This window comes from Ammospiza nelsoni, chromosome 11 (genome assembly GCF_027579445.1).
Source record: "Ammospiza nelsoni isolate bAmmNel1 chromosome 11, bAmmNel1.pri, whole genome shotgun sequence".
In the NCBI taxonomy this organism is placed as follows: domain Eukaryota; kingdom Metazoa; phylum Chordata; class Aves; order Passeriformes; family Passerellidae; genus Ammospiza; species Ammospiza nelsoni.
The window spans coordinates 13,288,746-13,308,587 of record NC_080643.1 but is presented as its reverse complement, the minus strand read 5'-3'; the positions used below and the strand labels follow the sequence as shown (position 1 = coordinate 13,308,587).

General features: G+C 38.5%; 1 protein-coding gene across 1 annotated transcript in view; it reads left to right on the top strand.

Moving 5' to 3' along the window:
* CACNA2D3 (calcium voltage-gated channel auxiliary subunit alpha2delta 3) overlaps positions 1-19,842 on the top strand; it is a 383,158-nt gene that overhangs the window by 269,544 nt on the left and 93,772 nt on the right. Inside the window, exons 15-17 of the mRNA XM_059480385.1 lie at positions 5,811-5,882; positions 6,668-6,748; positions 10,775-10,849. Of these exons, the coding sequence (XP_059336368.1) occupies positions 5,811-5,882; positions 6,668-6,748; positions 10,775-10,849 (228 nt within the window). The remainder of the gene's footprint in view (positions 1-5,810; positions 5,883-6,667; positions 6,749-10,774; positions 10,850-19,842) is intronic.

Here is a 19,842-nt window from a genome sequence, read left to right as displayed (position 1 = left end):
TGTATCTCAGCCACTTTTTAGCTTAAAAACCAAGAAATATGAGGATGGGAGGCTTTATTTTTATGATACTACATGTATTTGAAATTTCCTTGCTCATGTGGCTCGGAAAATTCATTTTCAAGCCTGCAGGTAACATGCTATTTTATGACACTGCACTATGTCCATAGTTTGTTCATGCTTTGATAGTTGCAGAACATGGTACCAAAAGATGTTGGTTTAATTTTGGTTTTTTTTCCTTCTTGAAAAAAAAGTTTCAAGAAATATTTTATGTACAGCTTTCTAGAAGAGTAGAAGGACAAAAAGATTGGCTAGACTAGCTAACTTTGGCTTTTTCATTTTCACCTGCTTAAATGTTTGTGCCAAATGCTTCTCTTAACAGTTTGCAGAAAGAAGAGAGAATCAGACTGTGATGTGGTGGTGCAGAAATTACAACCAGCCAGGCTGTCAGCTTGTGGCACGTGGGGCTGTATTACCTGTTCTGATGGCCACAATTCTGAGCTATTAAACAATATTCTGGTACAAATTACTCAAGTTTGCTGTTAGCAAATACAATTTTCATAAATGGTCAAAACTGCAAGTTTTTAATGTTTTTTTCCCTAGATCAAAAAATTGCAGAACTAAAGCCATATATTTTTAAATGCACTCACTGCTGACTACAGTCTAATTGACTGTGTATTTGGTGCAGTGGAAAAGGAGAGAGGTGGGAAGGAAGAAATGGGATGGGAAAGGGGGCAGGTACCAGTAATCCTCCAGGGCTTTTGATAACTTCAGGCAAGAAATATGTGTTTTAAATAAGTGTGGCCTGGAAGCTTATGAACAAACCAAGAGAATCTCTCTTGCTCTCTGCAAGGTGGAGGGAAGCAGCACAGGGCTGGTGCATGCCTCTTTATGAATGACTTAGTCACTGTTTTGCCATATGGTGTCTGAACTTGTACTGTATTTTTGTTGGAATCTGTATATCATCTTGCAAATGTTTTCTCTATAAACATTTCAAACAGTCATGTCTCTCTAAACATGTTCACTTTAATCTTTGAGTGATCTGAAAGAAAAATGTGGCATTTCAAGTTTACCTTTGCTATTTCATATCTATTATAAATAGTTCACCATCTTGATGAAATGTGTTTTCTCTTATATGTGGGACACTTTGGCTTCAGATTTTTCTGAAGTTTTAGTCAGTGTTCTATGGTCATTAGCTATTGATTTTGAAGACCTGTAGGTTTTAAACTGTCTACAGCAGTTAAATAACAATTAAACCTGTTACTCTTATGCTGTCTGCTCTTGGTCAAACTGGTGCAAATTCAGAATTAGAGAGCAGGTGAAATGAATAATGATGACTTTAAGGTGGATATGTCTGTTGCACCATGATATTTGTCTTGAAAAGATCTTTGTGATACACCCTATATTTAAAACAGAAAATACTACAAAACCAAATCAAACCAACGCCCCAGCCAGCCAAAAAATACCAACGAAAATCTCACCAGTTTCAGGCAATAGAGACCTTGATTTAGCATGGGTGTTACTTTCAGAACAAAATATGCGTAGGAAGAGTTAATGTATCTAAAAGGAAGAACTGCTACCAGACAAATGAAACAAATTCATATGAATTTTACTTGTCCTCTATGTTTCTTTTATGCATGTTTTAAAGTAGCTATCCCACAGGGCTGTGAAATATCAGTAAGACAAAATAATAACTCGAATTTACCACTTTTCAAATTTGTTCATTTTGATTTCCAAAATGACCTTTATCTTTGAAACAGTTATGTTAAACAGCTTTTTGTATGCGCTGAAGAGCAAAAGCCGTTTTTCCTTAATAGTTCAAAAAGGTGTTTTGTTTCCTAGTAGGAAAGCTTTACTTGCTTTTTTGAGCAAACACAGCAGGATTCAAAAGCTTTTGCCCTGCTCCTGCTGTGATGTTTTGTTCTACTTAGCTTGAGTGAAAAGGTAGAAGTGAATAAATTAGGCACGCAAATCAGAAGCAGAGAGTTGTGTTTAGGAACATTAAAGAAATTTTTAATGATTCTCTCATGAATGGAACCATATTTCCTCCATACAGAAATGTTTTAATGATATTTATTGCCCAAAAGTTCCTGACAGCTTTCTTCTCTCTTTCTGTGTAACCCTTAACTTCTGTAAGTAGTGCTGTGCCCTCCTCATATCTTGATGCTATCCTCTTTCAGCCTTTTGGGAGGATCATTTATCATCCCCTGCATCGTTTATCTTATACTTTGAAGAGTTGAATTAACTGTCACTGGGAATAGAAAATAGAAAATTTGGAAAGCTCTAGTTTCATTGAACTGCATGACTAGTGATTTTAGCACTTTTGTAAAATTATAGCATTTAAGTGGAATCTAATGGAGTGCAAAATAATCATAAAGTAATCAGCTTGACTTAGCATTCCTTTAGATCTATTTCCTCCTCATGAGATGCTATTGTCTTTGTTTTGTAATGTACATTTGGTTTCTTTTCAGAAAACCACGTTAAAACTTTCACTTTTATGTTAATTGCAATCTTTATATTCCAAAATCTCTCTCACATTCCTCAACAAGCAAACTTACTTTTAATAACATTTTGAATCAGCAATTTACAAACTCCAAGTAACTATTTTACAACATAAGGGTTTTTTTCATTTACTCTGTGTGTCAAACAGAAACTTCTCTTTCTAAGACACTCACACAGGTTCCTGTATTGTCCCAGACCATAACTTGAGTCTATGTCAAAATAATAGCTGTTCCTTATTCTTTTAGTCCATATAAAACAGAAATTCCAATTCTCTGAGGCTTCCAGCCTGCCTCATGACTCTGATCAGCACACAAAAGTGCAGTGGTCACATAAGACAACACATTGTGGAGCAAATCTTTACAGAGCAGGCAAAGGAAGAAGGGCAGGTGTCTCAGCAATGCTGATCAACCCACTGTAACTCTCATTGCCTATACACTCCCAAGGAAAATATTTCAGAGATGTTTCTCAAATTCCTCTTTCTGTACTGGGAACACCTCAGAAAGTGTTTATATTCTTTCCTGTACATGTGTGTCTGGTTTAATTCTGGAGCCTGCCTTACTCTTTGCCTTGAGATGGATGCTAGTGCTGGGTGTGAGGCTAAACTCTTAAGTGGCTTAACTCTAAGAGGATGATTTTTATTTGCTTTTTGGGAAGTTCTGTTGGGGTTGTTCTGAGGGGGGTAACTTGTGTACAGCAAGGAATTAAATGGAAAAATGAAGTAGTTAAATCTATTTCTAAAGGGAATTTTTCCTCCGGTTATAAAATTATTATCACTAGGCATTAGAAATTTGTACCTTTTTCAGAGAGCAAATTCTGTTTATTTTAAACAGCCAAGAGACAATTAGCCTGGGAAGGTGTTTCTTCCTCAGTCTTGAGATTTATTTTCTTTCAAAGTTTGTTATTTTTTGCTAAGCATTTTATGAAACGGAGTGTCCATAGCCCTTGGGTAGTTGCCCACCTAAAACTGTTACCACCATGTCTTTTCTGCAGAAGAACATTCTGGGGCAAATCACTGATGCTGTCTCCTACATTCATCATTTTAGACTGGGTGGTAACTACATTATGATAAGCAGTGACTCAGTAAAACATTGTAAATACAGGTCCCTGCTTGTCCAGTTATTTGCTGACTCCACTTATGGAAGTGGTCAGCAACCGGTTCATCTGCCAAACAAATAGAAAATCAAACAGGCTGGATTATACAGTGGAATTCTATAGAAATGAGGGCAGCAGCCAGTTCTAGTTGCTACTTGTAGATAACAACATTACAAGACAGTCACTCTTGCCCGCTTCCATAGTCAGTTTTGAGAGTTAATGAGCAGTCCTTTCATAAACTCCCAGGAATTCCAGACTCTGTGGGGGGTTTTTTCTCCAGGTAAAGAATTTCAAACACCTAAAACTCTGCTGGAAGTCCCTTGGCTTTATCCTATCCATTGAATTGTTTTTAGTAATCTGTTGAAAGTGAGCAGACTCCGAAATGAATGCTGTCCAGGTACTTGACAAAAACATGATATCAGAGAAAACCACCCAGGGCAATCATAGAAAATCTTGATGTGCTTCAAAATGTCACCTCATGATCAGCAGAATGCTTTTCCACTTCCTGGGCTGCTGTCCCCACAAATCATATCAGTGTGCTTGACTCTGCTACTCTGGCCAAGGAGTGGAAATTCCTAGATTGGTTTGGCTGCATTTCAGTTTCAAGTGCAACCTTTGAACCCACCAAGTTTTGCCAAGTTTTTGTGTTTTTTTCTTGTTTGTTTAATAACTTACTATTCCTTGATATATCAAAGATTATATTAGGGTAAGGATTACCTCTTCTTGCTAACAAGGGAACAAAAAAAAGGAAATATGATCATAAGTTAGTTCCACCTCATATCCCAGGTGATTCCTTATCAGATGTAAAGCTTCTTGACTCTAAACCCCATTTGTGTTCCTGTCTAATGTCTGCAAGCAGTCCTTCTCACCATGAGACAGTGCCATGCCTCAGGAAATATACTTGTTTAAGAAACTTAAAATCATCCTGAAAAAGACTGGGAGATGCAGGACATGAAATTTTCTAGATTTTGTTTGTCTGATTTGTTAATGTGGAATATGCTTCATAAGGTATTTTTATCATAATGTAGGAATTGTTTTCTGAGAATGTGGGGAGCCAATTGCTATTGCTTCATTATAAGAAAACTTTTGTAAACACAAACAAAGGAAAAAAATAAATTGCAAAAGTTGTAGAAAGAAAAGAAAAAAAAAGGATCAGAAGCTTTACTTGAGTGCAGAAAAGATGATAGAGATGTAAGAGTGATAGGAGAATGTCAGAGTCACAATTGGGCATGACTGTCACCTACAGCATTGCTCAGCAAGATCGTCCCTGTTGCTGCACCCAGCTGGCTGAGCACAGGTGCAGCAAAGCAGAATTTGTGTTCTACACAATCTCCACTTGAGGTCATAACTGTCTGTGTGACACTTTCAAATGTTGGATAAACCTCTTCAGCTTTAATATCTGTCCCTGGGGACAGAAAGGGTTGAACAGTGTGACTCTCCACTCCCTGCCTGAGTTGTGTTTCTCACGCTGCTGGTGAAGATGGACGGGCACAGAGCAGCGCTGGTCTGGAGCACCCCAGGCAGGCTCTGCCTCGGGGCAGAGCTTCGTCTGAACAGGGAGGAGACAATCTGAGCACTCTCACTGTCCTGTGGCCAGTGATAAACACCCTGCAGGTTTCTCTTGAATGGAACCAAGGTCAGGAGATCTGTTTGCTCCCTAAACTGAAAAGCTGCATTGAAACCTGATGTGCAGAATCAGCTAATGCTTCATGGCACCTCTGAAGGCAGCTGGAGCAAAGTGCTCCTGGGGTCCTGACTGGCTGTCATCCTCTGTGCTGCTGTGTGAGCTGGGATCTCAGTCTGGACCAGAACTAAACTCCACACAGCCCAATGGCCCCTTGCCCTGTGCTGGGAGAGAACAGCCCGAGGCAGCTGAGGCAGAGCTGGCAGGGGGAGGGGTGTGGAGCAGAGCTCCAGCTGCTCTGCTGCTGCTCCTGCTGCCTGCACAGCCATCCCAGCCCTTCTCTGTGCCATGCAGGCTGCAGTGGGGGAGAGGATGGGGCTGCTTTCCTGTCTGCGGGGGCTGGGATGGGCAGGGCTGGCTCAGCTCTGGGCTGGCCTGGGCTGGGCTGCACTGACTGCAGGTCCAGCTGCATCACTGCCAGTTGGGTGAACTGCTTTATCTCGTTTTAAATGGAAATAATGACATTGAAAAGTGCAATCACATGTTCGCAATTGTCCCTTAGTTCTCAGAGATAGTGTTTCTTTTTCAAATATAGCTTGCTGATGATCAGGGACTGGTGTTGATGACAACTGTTGCCATGCCAGTATTTAGTAAGCAAAATGAGACTGTAAGTACTCAGATTATTTTTGTCATGTGATAACGGTGTGACTGATGTGAAGTTGCTTTCAGGGATCTAATAAGATTTTAGCCAACTCCTAATTTTTTTTTATTTTCTTATTATTTTGTCTGCAGTTAGAATCCCTTTATTAGCATAAAAATATGGACAAATGATCCTCAATACCTATGCTCTATAAGCCATGGTAAAATGATGAAACCCTATGTCTGAGGGAAAATCTCAGATGACACCAGGCCTTATGGCTTTCTTACTTCTGTATTACTTTTTTTTGTAGTAAATATTCTATATAATTTTCCTCTTTGCTCTAACTCAAAATTTAATTAGTTTTATGTCTATTATATATGTATCTATTTATCTTTAGTAATTCAACAGATTGTTAAAGCAACTTAAGTGTACTTTTCCCCCTAATGCTTCATCTTTCTCTTTTGTTTGTCAAATGGTAGGAGAAATTGGGAAAGACAGGAGTAACATATTTTTAACAGTAGTTTTTAATTTTAAACCTATTTGCATGTGAAAGATTTCAGCAGAGGGACTCACCAGCTATCAAAACCTTGCATGCCTTTTCTATATAAATTGTAAATAAGGCAGAAAGGAGCAATATTATTGATTTAATTACTGATTGATCAGCTGAATTGTACCAGTGTCTGCCTTCCCCACTTTTAAAATAATTTATCTGTCATCTATTCAATTTCACAGTGTAGCTGCAAGGTGAAATAAGTGGTGAGAATGTTTATTATTATTGTGGTTCTGAGTGCATCTTTTATTGTTCTTTTCAGAGGTCTAAAGGGATTCTCCTGGGAGTAGTTGGCACAGATGTTCCAGTTAAAGAGCTTTTGAAAACTATTCCAAAATACAAGGTAATACACAAATGGTGTATATATAATTTATATTCAGTATAATGTCTCAAATATAACATAATTAATTTAATTTTTGTTATTGTTTATGCTTGCATAGCTCCATTATTTCACCCATTTTCCTCAGGAATTTTGCCTCTGTAGTGTCTGAGATCAAGTGCCATTTTTAAAACCCAAGTTAAAATATGGCCTGATTTTCACATTTTTGTGAAAAATCAGGTGGTAATATTAAATACTGACCATGTTTTGTGGCCTAGAGGGTCTAGTATTAAATTCTGTCCATATTAAAATCAATATTAAAATCAATATAATTATAATTATGAAGTTATCAAACTATGAAATATAGCCAGAATACAGTTCAAAATAACCAAAAGAATCATGCTGAAAAACTGCATGACTTTTAATGAAAACCTATCCTTATTGTGGCTTTAGGCTTCCTGTTTGTGTGTAATTCTTCCTGTCCTAATTCTGTGTCTCCTGGAATTAAAGAAAGTGGCACATTGCAAGAACTTCAACAAGTTCCTGCTTAACCAGACTAGTTCTTCCTTCTCTCCTACCCAGTATCTGCTAAATATTTTCCTCCACTTAGTTTTCCAAAGTGAATGACAATTCTACAGTTAAAGTCTTAAAATGAATGTTCACAAAAATTTTCAAAATCTGAACCACTATATCTCTCGTGAAATTTTGCATTCAGTAAAAGCAGGCTTCAGGCAAACACAAAATGTAATTACTTTTCATTTAAATTTGATGCAGTAAATTAGTATTTCACTACTCCTCCATGTCTGAAATGTTTTACTATAGCATTCTTCTATTCACAAATGAAAATTAAATTAGTATTTTTCCATTAATGGATTTTTTTTTGCATGACTAACAAGCATGTAACACAGCATCGTAGACAGCCTTTGCTAAAGAGGCCAGCCCCTGGAATAAGTGCATTTTGACAGCACCTGTACTGAGCATAAATTTGTATATCATACAAATTGTCTCTTAATTGTTTGCCATGTTCTCATTTAGTGATTTCTAAGAGGGCGGAGGAAGAAACTGACTTGTGAGTGCCTTCCAATATTCTCACATAAAAATTCCTCCTATCAATTTTAATTGTAATTTTAATACCATTAGGATTTACCAAATGATTTCCTGGATCAATATACAGTAACTGGATGAAAATGATGCATAAAAAGAGTGGCAATATTACTGATAAGATGAATTGGCGTAAATTCCTGTGACCTGGATCCCATTAGGACAGGGCTGTGCAAACCCAGCACAGAAAGGGTCCTGTCCCAGGGCTATGGAAGTGGCAGCAGGTGACTCCACACTGGTATCAGAGCACAGCGACATTTCTGCCCAGAATAAATAATAGGGAACTCAGGGCACAAACCAACAAACTTTGCTAACAGCAATGTTAAAAAAATTTTATATTTCTGTGCATGCAGAAGAACTGAATTAGTAGAAGGCAGAGGAGAAAGGAGCAAAATTTGCACCTTTGCTAAATTTTGAGCAACGGACACAATCTTTGGAGCTGCCTGTAAGGAGCTATGGGGAGAGCAAGTTTTATCTGTAGTGAGAATGGAGAACAATGTTGTGGCACCTGCAGAAATAAAAGCTTGGCTGTGCATGGCTGGATAGGAAAAGCCAAGTAACAGTGATGTTACTCCTAAATAATCTGTGAGATTTGGACATAGTCTGAATATGAGAATCTAGAAAGAGTGGGAGGCCCAAATAATGCTTATTGGAACAGAGTGAGACTGATTCAGGAAAGAAGGTTTTTAAGAACTAGTTTTCTGTGGAAGGTAATATATGATCCTTTTGCTGAATATTAGATTTTTATTTGAAGGTATGTTTTATATTGCAGGATGTACTGCAAGAGAGGGTTATTACCAATATCATGCAATGCAGTTGGGTTAGTGAGATCACTTGAGTTATAACTTCCAGTCCCACATGCCCTAAACAAAGACTCTGCAATTGCAAGAGCATAATCACCCCTGGGAGCCATTCCTGCAGAGGCAACACGTGACCAAAAATTCACACAGAGATATAAAATGATGGTTGAGAATAGAAGTCTGCTGGTCTGGAATTCTCTCAGCTTGGATGAGGTGGATTTTATGCTGAGGAAGATGAATAACAGCAATAAGCTGTTTTCAGCAGTTGTTACCTTGACTAAACATCCCCAGATGTCAGTGGCAGTTCCTCCTGAGTGAGCTGGGCTTGGATTTGGTAATACTTGACTTGCATGTGACATTTTACCACAGTTAGAAAAACGTTTCTTTGTTCCTGAATCTGTGATTTAGAGACAGAATTCAAGGTTTAAGATGGTAATGCTGCTGTAAATGGTGGCATCACTCAGATACTGCAGAGACTGTGCAGTTTCACACATTGCACAGAACATGATAAATATGCTGCCCTCAGATCCTGTGTAGGCCTCAAACAGGCAAATGCTTTTTTCCTGTGAAAAATACCACCCACATTTGTTTCCTTACTTGACTTCCATTGCCTGGATGTCATTCTGCAGTTATCAACACAGACAATTACACTTGAGATCTGATATTTAGCCAACAGCTCGTTCCCTTGTCACACCATAATAGTTAAAATATGTCCACTGTTGTTATTTTGGTTATCCCTCCTTTATGAAGAGATGCCAAGAACATATCACCTTCTATTGCTCTCACTGAAGTTTATTGCTATAGGAAAACCACTAATTTATGAAACAATCTTCTGTGTGGCAGATACAGCTGACCATATACAACCATTCACACAGAGACACTGTAAATTAACCTGGAATGTTTTACCTGTGACCTTGCCATAAGATCATAGTCTGGTTTATGTTCCCAGAAAATCACAGAATCCAATAAACTTGATCTCCCTTTTGCCTCTTAGAAAAGATTCTGACTTTCCTTGCTCAAGTTGCTTTGTGTCAGACAAATTGCTAAAGACCCACTCCAGCAAAGCATTTAAGAATGCTCTCAAGTTAAATAACAAGATTTAGTAGTGAGAACTGAATATATCAAAGCAAGATAGTGCTGGACTTTCAAGTTCCTTTTTTTTTTTTTTTTGGTATTTAATACCTCAGTGTAATTTCAGTGTAATGAGATGCTTAAATAAAAATACACAGGATATTATATTGTCTGAAGAACTGAAAAAAATTGGTAAAGAAGGATAGGACGATACTCTCTGCATGGCAAAAGATACATAGTGAATCTGTAGAAAAAGTCTACATTAGCAGCAAGCTTGTGCTAAGAAGGGATGTTTGAATGACCACATGAAGGATTTAAAGGCAGATTGGCAGATTTGTTGCATTCAGTGGATGCAATCAGCTGTGTAATAAGCATATTGCTAAATAGACCAGTATTTTTATTTAAATAAGTACAATGCTAAGTTTGGGCACTCTTAGCCTCATCAAGCATCTCATTGCTCTCAAGGAATCTCCCACAGTTCCACTCAGTACAAAGATGAAAACTTAGAGGAAATTCTTTAGCAGACATAGCTGCCTTCTGTGGCTGCAGCTGAACTGGAATTAGCAGAGAGCCTTTGTGATGGGAAGATGTAAATATCACATATGACAGGTCACTGTTGCTCACTGTAGCTTTGCTTTGCTTATCTTTGAGTTAAGTGGTTCTTTGACAACAAGTGAAGAAAGCTGTGCTCTCCTGGGAATGGGGAATTTATAATATCCCAGTCTCTCTTTGCCCTGGCCCATGTTCTGAATGCCACATGCTATGGCATCTCATATATAGCTACATTTTATATGTTTATATATAATAATTAATTGACTCTATCACACATAGGAGCAAGTGCCCTGGATAGCAGAGCTGTGGGACAGTGTAAAATCCTGCTGTGTGCTGATTTCATCACATGGCAGGTTCTCATTTGCACAAAATGTCAAGGATCTTTGCCTATATTATAGCAAAGGCCTGTGTGGATAAGGGCTGGGAATGCCAGGTGCCCTGGACAGCCAAATTATTGCCTGATTTTTGTTTAAGGGTTTACTGGAGACCATGCTAATCAGTATTTCTTTCTCATTTACTTTTGCAGTTAGGAATTCATGGATATGCTTTTGCAATTACAAACAACGGATACATTTTGACTCACCCAGAACTCAGGCCTTTGGTAAGAATTCTGTTTATTGATCTGTTTTATTTAGCTGCATGTGTTGCATTTGGGGTTTTTTTTCCTAGTATGAATAGCCTTCATTAAAAATTAAATACAATGGAGCAGATACTTTATATTGTTTCATAACCCATCATAGTTCTTGGTAAATTTACCTCTGGAAACAACACTTAGCATAAAAAAACCCTAGGAAAATAAATATACAACTTGCTTCTGCAAAAGATGTAGACCTCCATTACTGCAAAATAGCAAAGCCAAAAATTGCTATAATTATGTTCATTTTACATTGAAATGGAATGTTGGAATGCTCTAGTGCTGTGTAATAACCCCTATTTGTCATGCTAAAGTGTTAAAGTTAATTTAATATATGTGCAGAAATTTCAATAAAGCATATTTTCAAGCAAAATAGGAGCACTAGGGATTTTCTGTACTAAAAGAGAAATAGCGGCAATTTTTACCTTTAGTTCCCCCTTATCATCTTGTTTGCACTAATCACAGCAAGAAAAATAAAGTGACTGTTTTGCAAATGTTTATCAAGTTAACGCCCCAGAGGGCTGGTGCATTCCTGGTTGCATCATTGTTTAGGAAGAGCCCTGCCAAGTGTTCCATCACCACTGGCTCCCAGCAAAGCACTGGCATGGATGGTCCCACTGCTGTGGCCACATGGCTGCCACATGTGCTCCTCATGCAGGATCTCCAATGTCCAATCTCAGCAGTATTTCAGTAGAAAACAGAAATATTAACCGGTTGGATAATTTAGTTTGAAAATAAAATTATGGACAAGCATGATTTATTAAGTCGTTAGCATATCTGAGGTCTTCACCAAGCAAAGGAATTTTTCTTTCTAAGATATAGGCTAGGAATTACACACTAAGTTAACATTTATATTTGCACTTAGTTTGGTTTTTAACTGGAACTTAGGAAAAGTACAACAAGGATGTTTCAATGGGTAAATCTGACATCCCAGGTTTGCAAGCCACAGGAACATATTTAAATGAAACTTCTCTCTCTACATCACAAGAGTTTTATAACTCCTATCTTTGCTGTAGTGTCCCTTTCTTTTTGGGCAAATTACTTATTTCAAATTATTAGTACTTATTCAATGTATAATAGATATTTTATATAACAGAAGGTAATGAGGTCCAGGAACTGCGGATAGCTCTAAGGCTGACAGAGGGCCTTACCCACTCCCTAATTTCTGATGTTTTGCTTTAGTGAGGTAAAGGTTGTTTGCTGTAACTATCCCTCACCAAGGGTACATCTTGAAGGCACTTACTTCATTACCTTATACAAAGGAATCTCTTTTTAAAATCAAAATGTTGGGCAGGAGCCCATAAGCTGTCAGCTAGGGGAACTCATTGTGATATATTCATGGTCTGGTTTTTGGAACATTTCAGGTTTTTGGAAGAGTCATTTTTACCTCTGGGTTCTGTCAGTGGTGGGTAATGAGAGTCTTCTGTTGACTTCAGTGGAGTTTTTGAGAGTGAAGTGATTGCTGGCCTGGGCCCTTGGTTTAATATTGCAGGCCAAATCCTGATACCATTGTCATATTCCATGGAATTTGTCACAATAATTATGTGAAAATAGGCCACAGATCTGGAATTAGATAATTTACTAAAGATACTCTCAGAAATTATTTCTGTCTTGAATTTACATTCAAGTCTCATTGATTGCTGACTTGATCCACTCTGATTTATCCTGTTGTTATATTTTCCAGCAGGGATGTAAAACTAGAATATTACTGAATTGCTGAGTTCCTAACCCCATATCTGTTAGTTCTGCTTTTTAAGGAACTGTCTTGTGGGACCCAGAGCAGAGAGGCAGGATAGCAAACAGCACAGAATGCTTCCTGCTGCACCAGATTTTTATCTAACACTGAGCAGTGTATGTAATCATTAAGCTGGCTGCATTTTTGTGCTGATTATACTATTGGGTTTATATTTAAAAATGCTTTTCTGGGAGACTTCATCTTTTCATTCTTCTGCTGGTTTTTGAATAAACTTGGCTTTGAGTGAGGCTGACGGGTTGGGTGCTCGTGGTTGGGCTGCAGGAAGGAAGGCACTCCCTGAATCCTGAGCTGGATTCTTCTGCTGGTTTTTAGAATCAACTTGGTTTTTGGCAAGGGTGATGGGTTGGGTGCTCATGGTTGGGTTGTAGGAAGGGAGAGGAAGGTGCTCCCTGAATCCTGAGCTGCTGCTGGATTCTTCTGCTTGTTTTTTTGATGAACTTGGCTTTCAGTGAGGCTGACGGGTTGGGTGCTTGTGGTTGGGCTCCAGGGAAAAGAGGAAGGCACTCCCTGAATCCTGAGCTGCTGCTGGATTCTTCTTTTGGGTTTTTTGAATAAACTTGGCTTTTGGTGTGGCTAACAGGTTGGGTGCTGGTGGTTGGGCAGCAGGAAAGGAAGGAAGGCCCTCCCTAAATCCTGAGCGGCTGCAGCAGAGGCTGCTGGAGCCACCCCAGCGCTGCCTGGGAGCTTCCACCGGCCACCGTCCCACAGAGGGACCAGAAAGAACCTTTTGGCTCGGTTCCTCACAAGACATTAGTGGGGCGATGAGTCGCGCCAAAGGAGCCGATAAAGCGGGGCAGAGGGAGCGCGGCCGCCTCGGGAAGGGCCCCTCAGGAACAGCTCCCTCAGGAACGGCCCCGGACACACGGGCCCGGCCCGCAGGTGCAGTGCGGGGCCGCGGCCGGCAGGTGGCGCCGCAGCTCCGCGCAGGGCGCTGCCCCCGCCGGGGCCGAGCCCGCCCCGGGCAGCGCCCGCCGCCCGCGCTGCCCTTCGTGATCAGCGGGACTGCGCCCGGTTTCCATTTATTCCTATTTTCCTTTTTGCTTTTAAATTTTAATTTTATTTTTCTCATATAGCTGAAGAGCATCCATTGCACATTTCCCTTTTTAAGTCTCCTTTCTAACCAAAAGCACCCCATTGGGAATGCCATAGACTACACCTGATGGGAAAACCCCTTTTTCTAAATATTGCTTTAATACATCAGATTGCTCCTATATGCTGAGTTTAACTAAAAGTTTATATTTTTACAGAGGGGTATTTTATTTTCCACGAGAGAATATTTTCAGTCGTGTGATGTAATTTGTAATTTTATATTCTCTTGAAAACCTCGACCTACTGCTAATTTAAAAAGTAATAAATTGTTTGGGAGTTCAAATCTGAATTTCCATTTTTTTCTTAACTTGGTGCATGAGGCTCCTCACCTGTAGTGAAATGTGCACGGGAGGACACAGTCTTCCTCATTTGTGATCATGGCAGATTTAACCTGCTTTTCAGGAGCCTCTCAACACTTGTGGTGTGTGCCAGGTGTTACACCGTTAGATTTTAAAATTAAAATATGTCATGTTGATGATGCTACAGTTTGCCAAAGAAACGAGTTTAGTGAATGCAAAGGAAAATACTTTTTTTACTGCCTTAAAAACAACCTTAACCTGTCTAAATTGAATTGTGGTTAATTGCCCATTGCTGCCACTGTCACTCTGCAGTCTGTTGAAGGTTGGTGCCAGAGGAAAACTGCTTTCTTAGGGAAGTGTAGTGGGACTGCAGAGAAATCAAGGAATATCCCTGGAAGATGATTGTCAGCCTCAGTCACAGACCAGCGCCTTGTGAACCTTATCTGGTGTTAGGGGTTTGTGCTGCTGCCTCTCAGCCCTAATGTTTGCGTGGTTTTCAATAAATAATAGCAAGGTTGCTACCAGGTTTTATGAAGTCTGTGGCTTTTTTTGATTCATAGTTAGCAATGGGATTTGTGTTTTTGTTCAGGGAGTGGAACAGGATTTGGTTTTTTTCAGTAATTACTAGGGCAGAATACTCAGAGTTCCTGAATAAGGAGCCTGAGTTTCTTAATTAAAGAAAACATGCATTTAAAGACAAATGCATATGTTCTTGAATAATATTGCATCTTTTATTTACGTTCTACCATTTTAAAAATAAATCAGAGGTTAAAAATGTGTTCCGATTTATGAATTAATCTAATGACATCTCTGCTTACTAAAGATTTTGTAATATATGTATTATATTATTATTATTATTATATTATTATTGTGATATATGTATTATTTAAATCAAAATCCTCTGTCTCTGAGAAGATTGAGACATTTATTCTCACTTTCAAAATAAGCTCTGTAAGACTTGTAATGGGGTTTATGACTGGCTGTTTGTGAATGCTCTTACCAAAGTAAATGAATTTAACTGATGCCCCTCTATACAAGGATGCACATCTTTAACTTGATCAGTCTTGACAGGGAAAGTTACACCTAGAAATCAAAGCTTTTGTGTAATATTTCAGTGCCCTCCCCAAAATATGTTGGTGGTTCAGGTGCCTGAGTGAGTTCCCATTTCATCCTTAGAATGGGAACTGTCACCGTGTGTTGCATTAAGCTGAAGGACCTGCAGTGTTTGAAGATTCTAGATCAGTATTAAGTCTTTTGTAGCTGTAAATTTTGAGAAAATTTGTTTCTCCTAATACAGAAAACCAGAGAAATCCGAGTGTCAGGGGAAACATTAATGCCCCACTTAAGCAGTGTTAGCCTTTCAGAAGCAGCAAATCTCATTTCTCTCTGGGGAGTCCCGCCTGGAACGTGAGATAACCTACACTTACCCTTGCTTTATTCATTGACTCCATAAAACTCTACAGCTGTAGCTGACAGCAGAATATTTAAATGATTTGAGCAGTGTAAATGCCTCACGTTCATTTAAATAACTGAAGAATTCAATCACTTGAATGCCAATGATTATTCCTATTGGAGTTTACATTTCAAAAAAGACAGCCCATCTGAATCCCTGTGAGAGCATTAAATTGCTATCTAATTAGAAGTGCAAAATTACATATATTTAAAAGATAATTAAAGGTTTGAAGGCTGTTGAATAACTGGTTGTACATATAAATGAATCACTGAAAATTTGTTAGCAATATGCGAAGCTTTCTTTTATTCTTTGCTTTCAGCTTTGAAGTTAGGTATAACTGAGCTCATGGGTTTAAGTCTGGTAGTATTAAGATAAAGGCAGATGTTTTTAATTATTTCTACTCGAACCCCAAATAATTATAAGCAGCTGCCAGTTTTACATAATCCCGAATGATAAATCCCGAGAATGCAAATAAAATCCCAAACAGAGGGGTTGTTTTCTGCAGTGGAGTAAATCACATCCATGTTTCTGTGATAATTGTCTGCAATCCACCTGAGAACCTGAGCTCAGCTGATAAACTCCTTGGCCAGGCTCAAGGTGTGGGACTTAAAGCTGGTATTTTGTGTTGACTTTTAATTCACTATATGTATTTCCATGTATTGTTTTATCATTTTAAACATTACTGCACTGTTTGAAAAGCAAACACATATTAGGAGAGTGAGTAGACAGAGTTAGTTAATACATGTTGGTTAATACATGTTAATACGAGTCTTATATTAATAGTTAATACAAAAACTATTTTCTTCTATTGTTTTGCTAGCGAGTTCTCCTGTGTACATGGCACATCTAATAGCTCCTACTTTTTCTCTGCCTGGAAACTTAGAATTAAATTATTCTCTTTTCCCTAGCAAATTACATGGCTCCTATTTTCAGCTTCTCTTTGCAGTATTTGTGCAAATTTTATAGTGCAGCAATTTTTCACTACCATCTGGCATGGAGAATCAATCCAAAATCACTGGTTTTTACTACCAACCCTAACCTAGGAACTTCTGGATTAACATCTTAAATAATAGGCTGGTCATGAAAATCTGTCTTTGGACAGGGAAGTTGTTTTTTCTATTTTCCTAACAGAATCAATTACCTTTTTTAATATTAAACTAAGGAGGTTTGTGTGTTTGTGAGGTTTGAAACAAACTTTGATTTTTGACTGAACAACTATTAGTGTTCTACAGATTCAATGCTAAGTGCAGATCACTAAGAAACCATTTGAAGTTGCAGACTGGATGGAAACTGTGAAATTAAAGTATCACAAATGACAAACCAGGACCATGTGAGCAGAGGAAAAAGTATTCCACATGAAATAAAGACCTAAAGGGCAAGCAGCAGTGATTTAGATTAAGATGCTGCTTAAGATGTATGCCCAGGCAGAATGTTTAGAGCTTATAGCACAGGGAGAATGAAAGCTCAGTCACTGGGGGTGATGTTGTATTGTCAGGTTACAGGCAGGTGAGGGAGGGAAGGGGATTTTTCACTACCATTGCTGGTTTGTTTGTTTGGGGTTTTTGGTGTTTCATTTGTTTGTTTTTAAATCACACTTTCCCCTTGCGCAGTGGGAGCAGTGGGAGAGAGCAGCAGCTCGTGCTGGGAGGGCTGGTGAAGCTCTTGGATGTTGCACTGACCATGGGATGTCAGGTCTGAGGCAATTTCCACCCCAAAAGTTGCAGCTTTGTGACAGTCAGAGGTACCCCAGACAATAAATTTAGTGTGCAGAGTCTGAGAGAAGGAAGGAGCTGAAAAACTGCCCAGACCAGGGAATTGCAAATAAGACAGTGCTTACAACCTCTGCCTGTTTATTTAAAGCTGCATGGAAAAGTGTGTAATTTTAGTTAATTGTGCTTTTCCTCTGATATTTTTTCATTCAAGATTTCCTATCAGACTTTGTAGATAAGAATACCTTTGTAGGATGGCTTAGTGCAAATTAGTTATAGAAATAATTATATTATGCACAATTGTATTATGTAGAATTCAACCTCAGCAAAGTATATGTGCTTGTCTCCTCTAAACAAAAGAAAAAGGGGTCATTCTCAAAGCCTGATGAGATTAATACATTTTCCACATTTTAAAGTGCTAATTCCAAAAGCTGAAACTTTATTGAATGATGCTATGTTTTAAAATTGGAGGAGTACTTTCAGTACTTTTTCAGTACTTAATTCCTTACTTTTGTACACATTAGTAGTTTGGCAATTGAGAGATATTCCGTGAAATTATTTTACCTCTCTAGGTTTTGCTTGTTTTTTAGTAGGTGCTTCTCTCATGGATGATTTCACATTGTGGCTTAGAAAGTTCATTAAAGTCTGGTGATGCTTCCAAGCCTGCTATCACAGCAACTTCCTCTCTCCGCCTCCCCATTATCCAGATGGAGCACGTCTGAGAAATTCCAATCACCTTGGACCCAAGATTGCAGCTGTTAAGATGGAGCTTGCTCTGTCCTTGATCAGATTGCTGCACTCTGACTCTACAAACACGTGGCTGGTCATATTCAAGGCAGATGGTTTGGGACTGCTTGTGTTAATAAAACAAAAAAAAAATAAAGAAAATCAAAGCAAAGAGTTTAATAATGGCACATGTAAATGGTTGTGTACAGGGTGGTGAAAAAGTGGTTGAGTCTTTAGCAACACACATCACACGTTGTTTGAATCATCCAATGCTGTAAGAGTCTGGCCCAGTCTCAAACAAAAGATACTGAGTAAGATATGATAAAGCTCATTGTAATGGAAAAAGCAAATCATGAGTTTTTCTCACAAACAATAAGTTAGAACCATGCTGTAGTTTTGAGCAAACCAAAAGTTTCTTCTTTGACATTCCAGATATTTAACACTTTTCAGTGTCTTTTTTTCCCTCCCTGGGGTTTAACTGCTATATAATATCACCTCATATTTTGTATAAACCAAAGATTAGCAGCACACATTTTAAATCTAGCTCTTTTTCTCCTGTACTTAAATCAGAGTAATGTGGTAGAATTCCTAGTTTCTATCTTTCCCAATGTGTCCCTTAATGATTTTTTTCAATGCTTTATGGTAATCTTGCAGATGGGTTTGGCTTCAGGCTTAAATCAGCATTTTATACTTTACCCAGGAGCCCCAGAGATAAAAGGTTAGATTAGGTTTGCTACCAGAGAAGAAGATCTAGATGAATGCTATTTTTAAAACCTGGGGAATTGCTTCAGTGTCCATGAATAACTTGTACTAAGAAATTAGCTAAGCAATAAAACCAGAAAGAAGCTAGAGGAGAATGGACTTGTCAGCATTACATTTATGAAATATTTTATATCTGATCTGCCTGCATTGGTGTTTGATGCCCTGTTTACATAAGCATAGTGTAAATTTACTGCTGGGAATAAGGTGATATTTTCATGAGGATTATTAGTTCCTGTCCTAAAGGCATTTAAGTGCACTTGCAATTCCTTTGAATGCTTATAGAGCCTGACTCTTGCTTGACCATTGGGATTTTGGCTTTGTGTCTACTTTTATGAATTTTTAAGACATGAATGCTTCTGATTCTTTTCTGAAGAACTTTGGATGTTTTATCCAGATCTTCATTTGTTTGCTTTTGGTTTCTGCTCTCTGAGTGCAATGCGTGGAATCTATATGATTAAAATAAATACAAGCCCCATAATATGATGCTAATGGTTTGCCTTGGGTTTGAAGCCTGCTTCTGCTGTCAGACACACAAGATCCAGTTTTCTTGTCCTAAATATGGATCTGCATTCTCTGTCTGAGAATGCAGTATAACCCAGAAGCTCTCCAACATCTGTGAGGGAGGATGTAATTAAACATTGGAATCAGTACAGGAGCTGTTTGCTCTACTCAGATGATCCCAGCTCATGTCTTTGTAACACTGTTCAGCCCTCAGTATTTCAGAGCTTGACTGTAACCATTTCTATTCTAGAATGACTGGATCAGATCAAAGATTTATTTGGTTAATTGGTGCAGCCACAGAGAATAGATGTAGTTACTCCCTGTGAAGATTAAAGATAATATTGATATAGCTGTAGCCATAATGAAAGACTTGAAAAATCCCAGCTAGAGAAATCAAGCCCTAGTAATGAATGGGATGTTATTCCCTCATATGTTATTCTTGTGAGATTTAATTATATTGGCTGCAAATTTTGTACTTCAGTTTTTGGGTATAGTTATCTCTCTGGCTATCAGGGCTGTTACAGAGCAAAAATTAATTGTAGGACTGAGCTGCCTGAATTCAAAATCTGGAGTATGAGCACGTGCTGAAAGCAGAAGTTCTTTGCATCTCTCTACCCACCTGTTGAAGAGTAGTAGAGAAGAAGTAGACAACCTTGTTAAAAGAA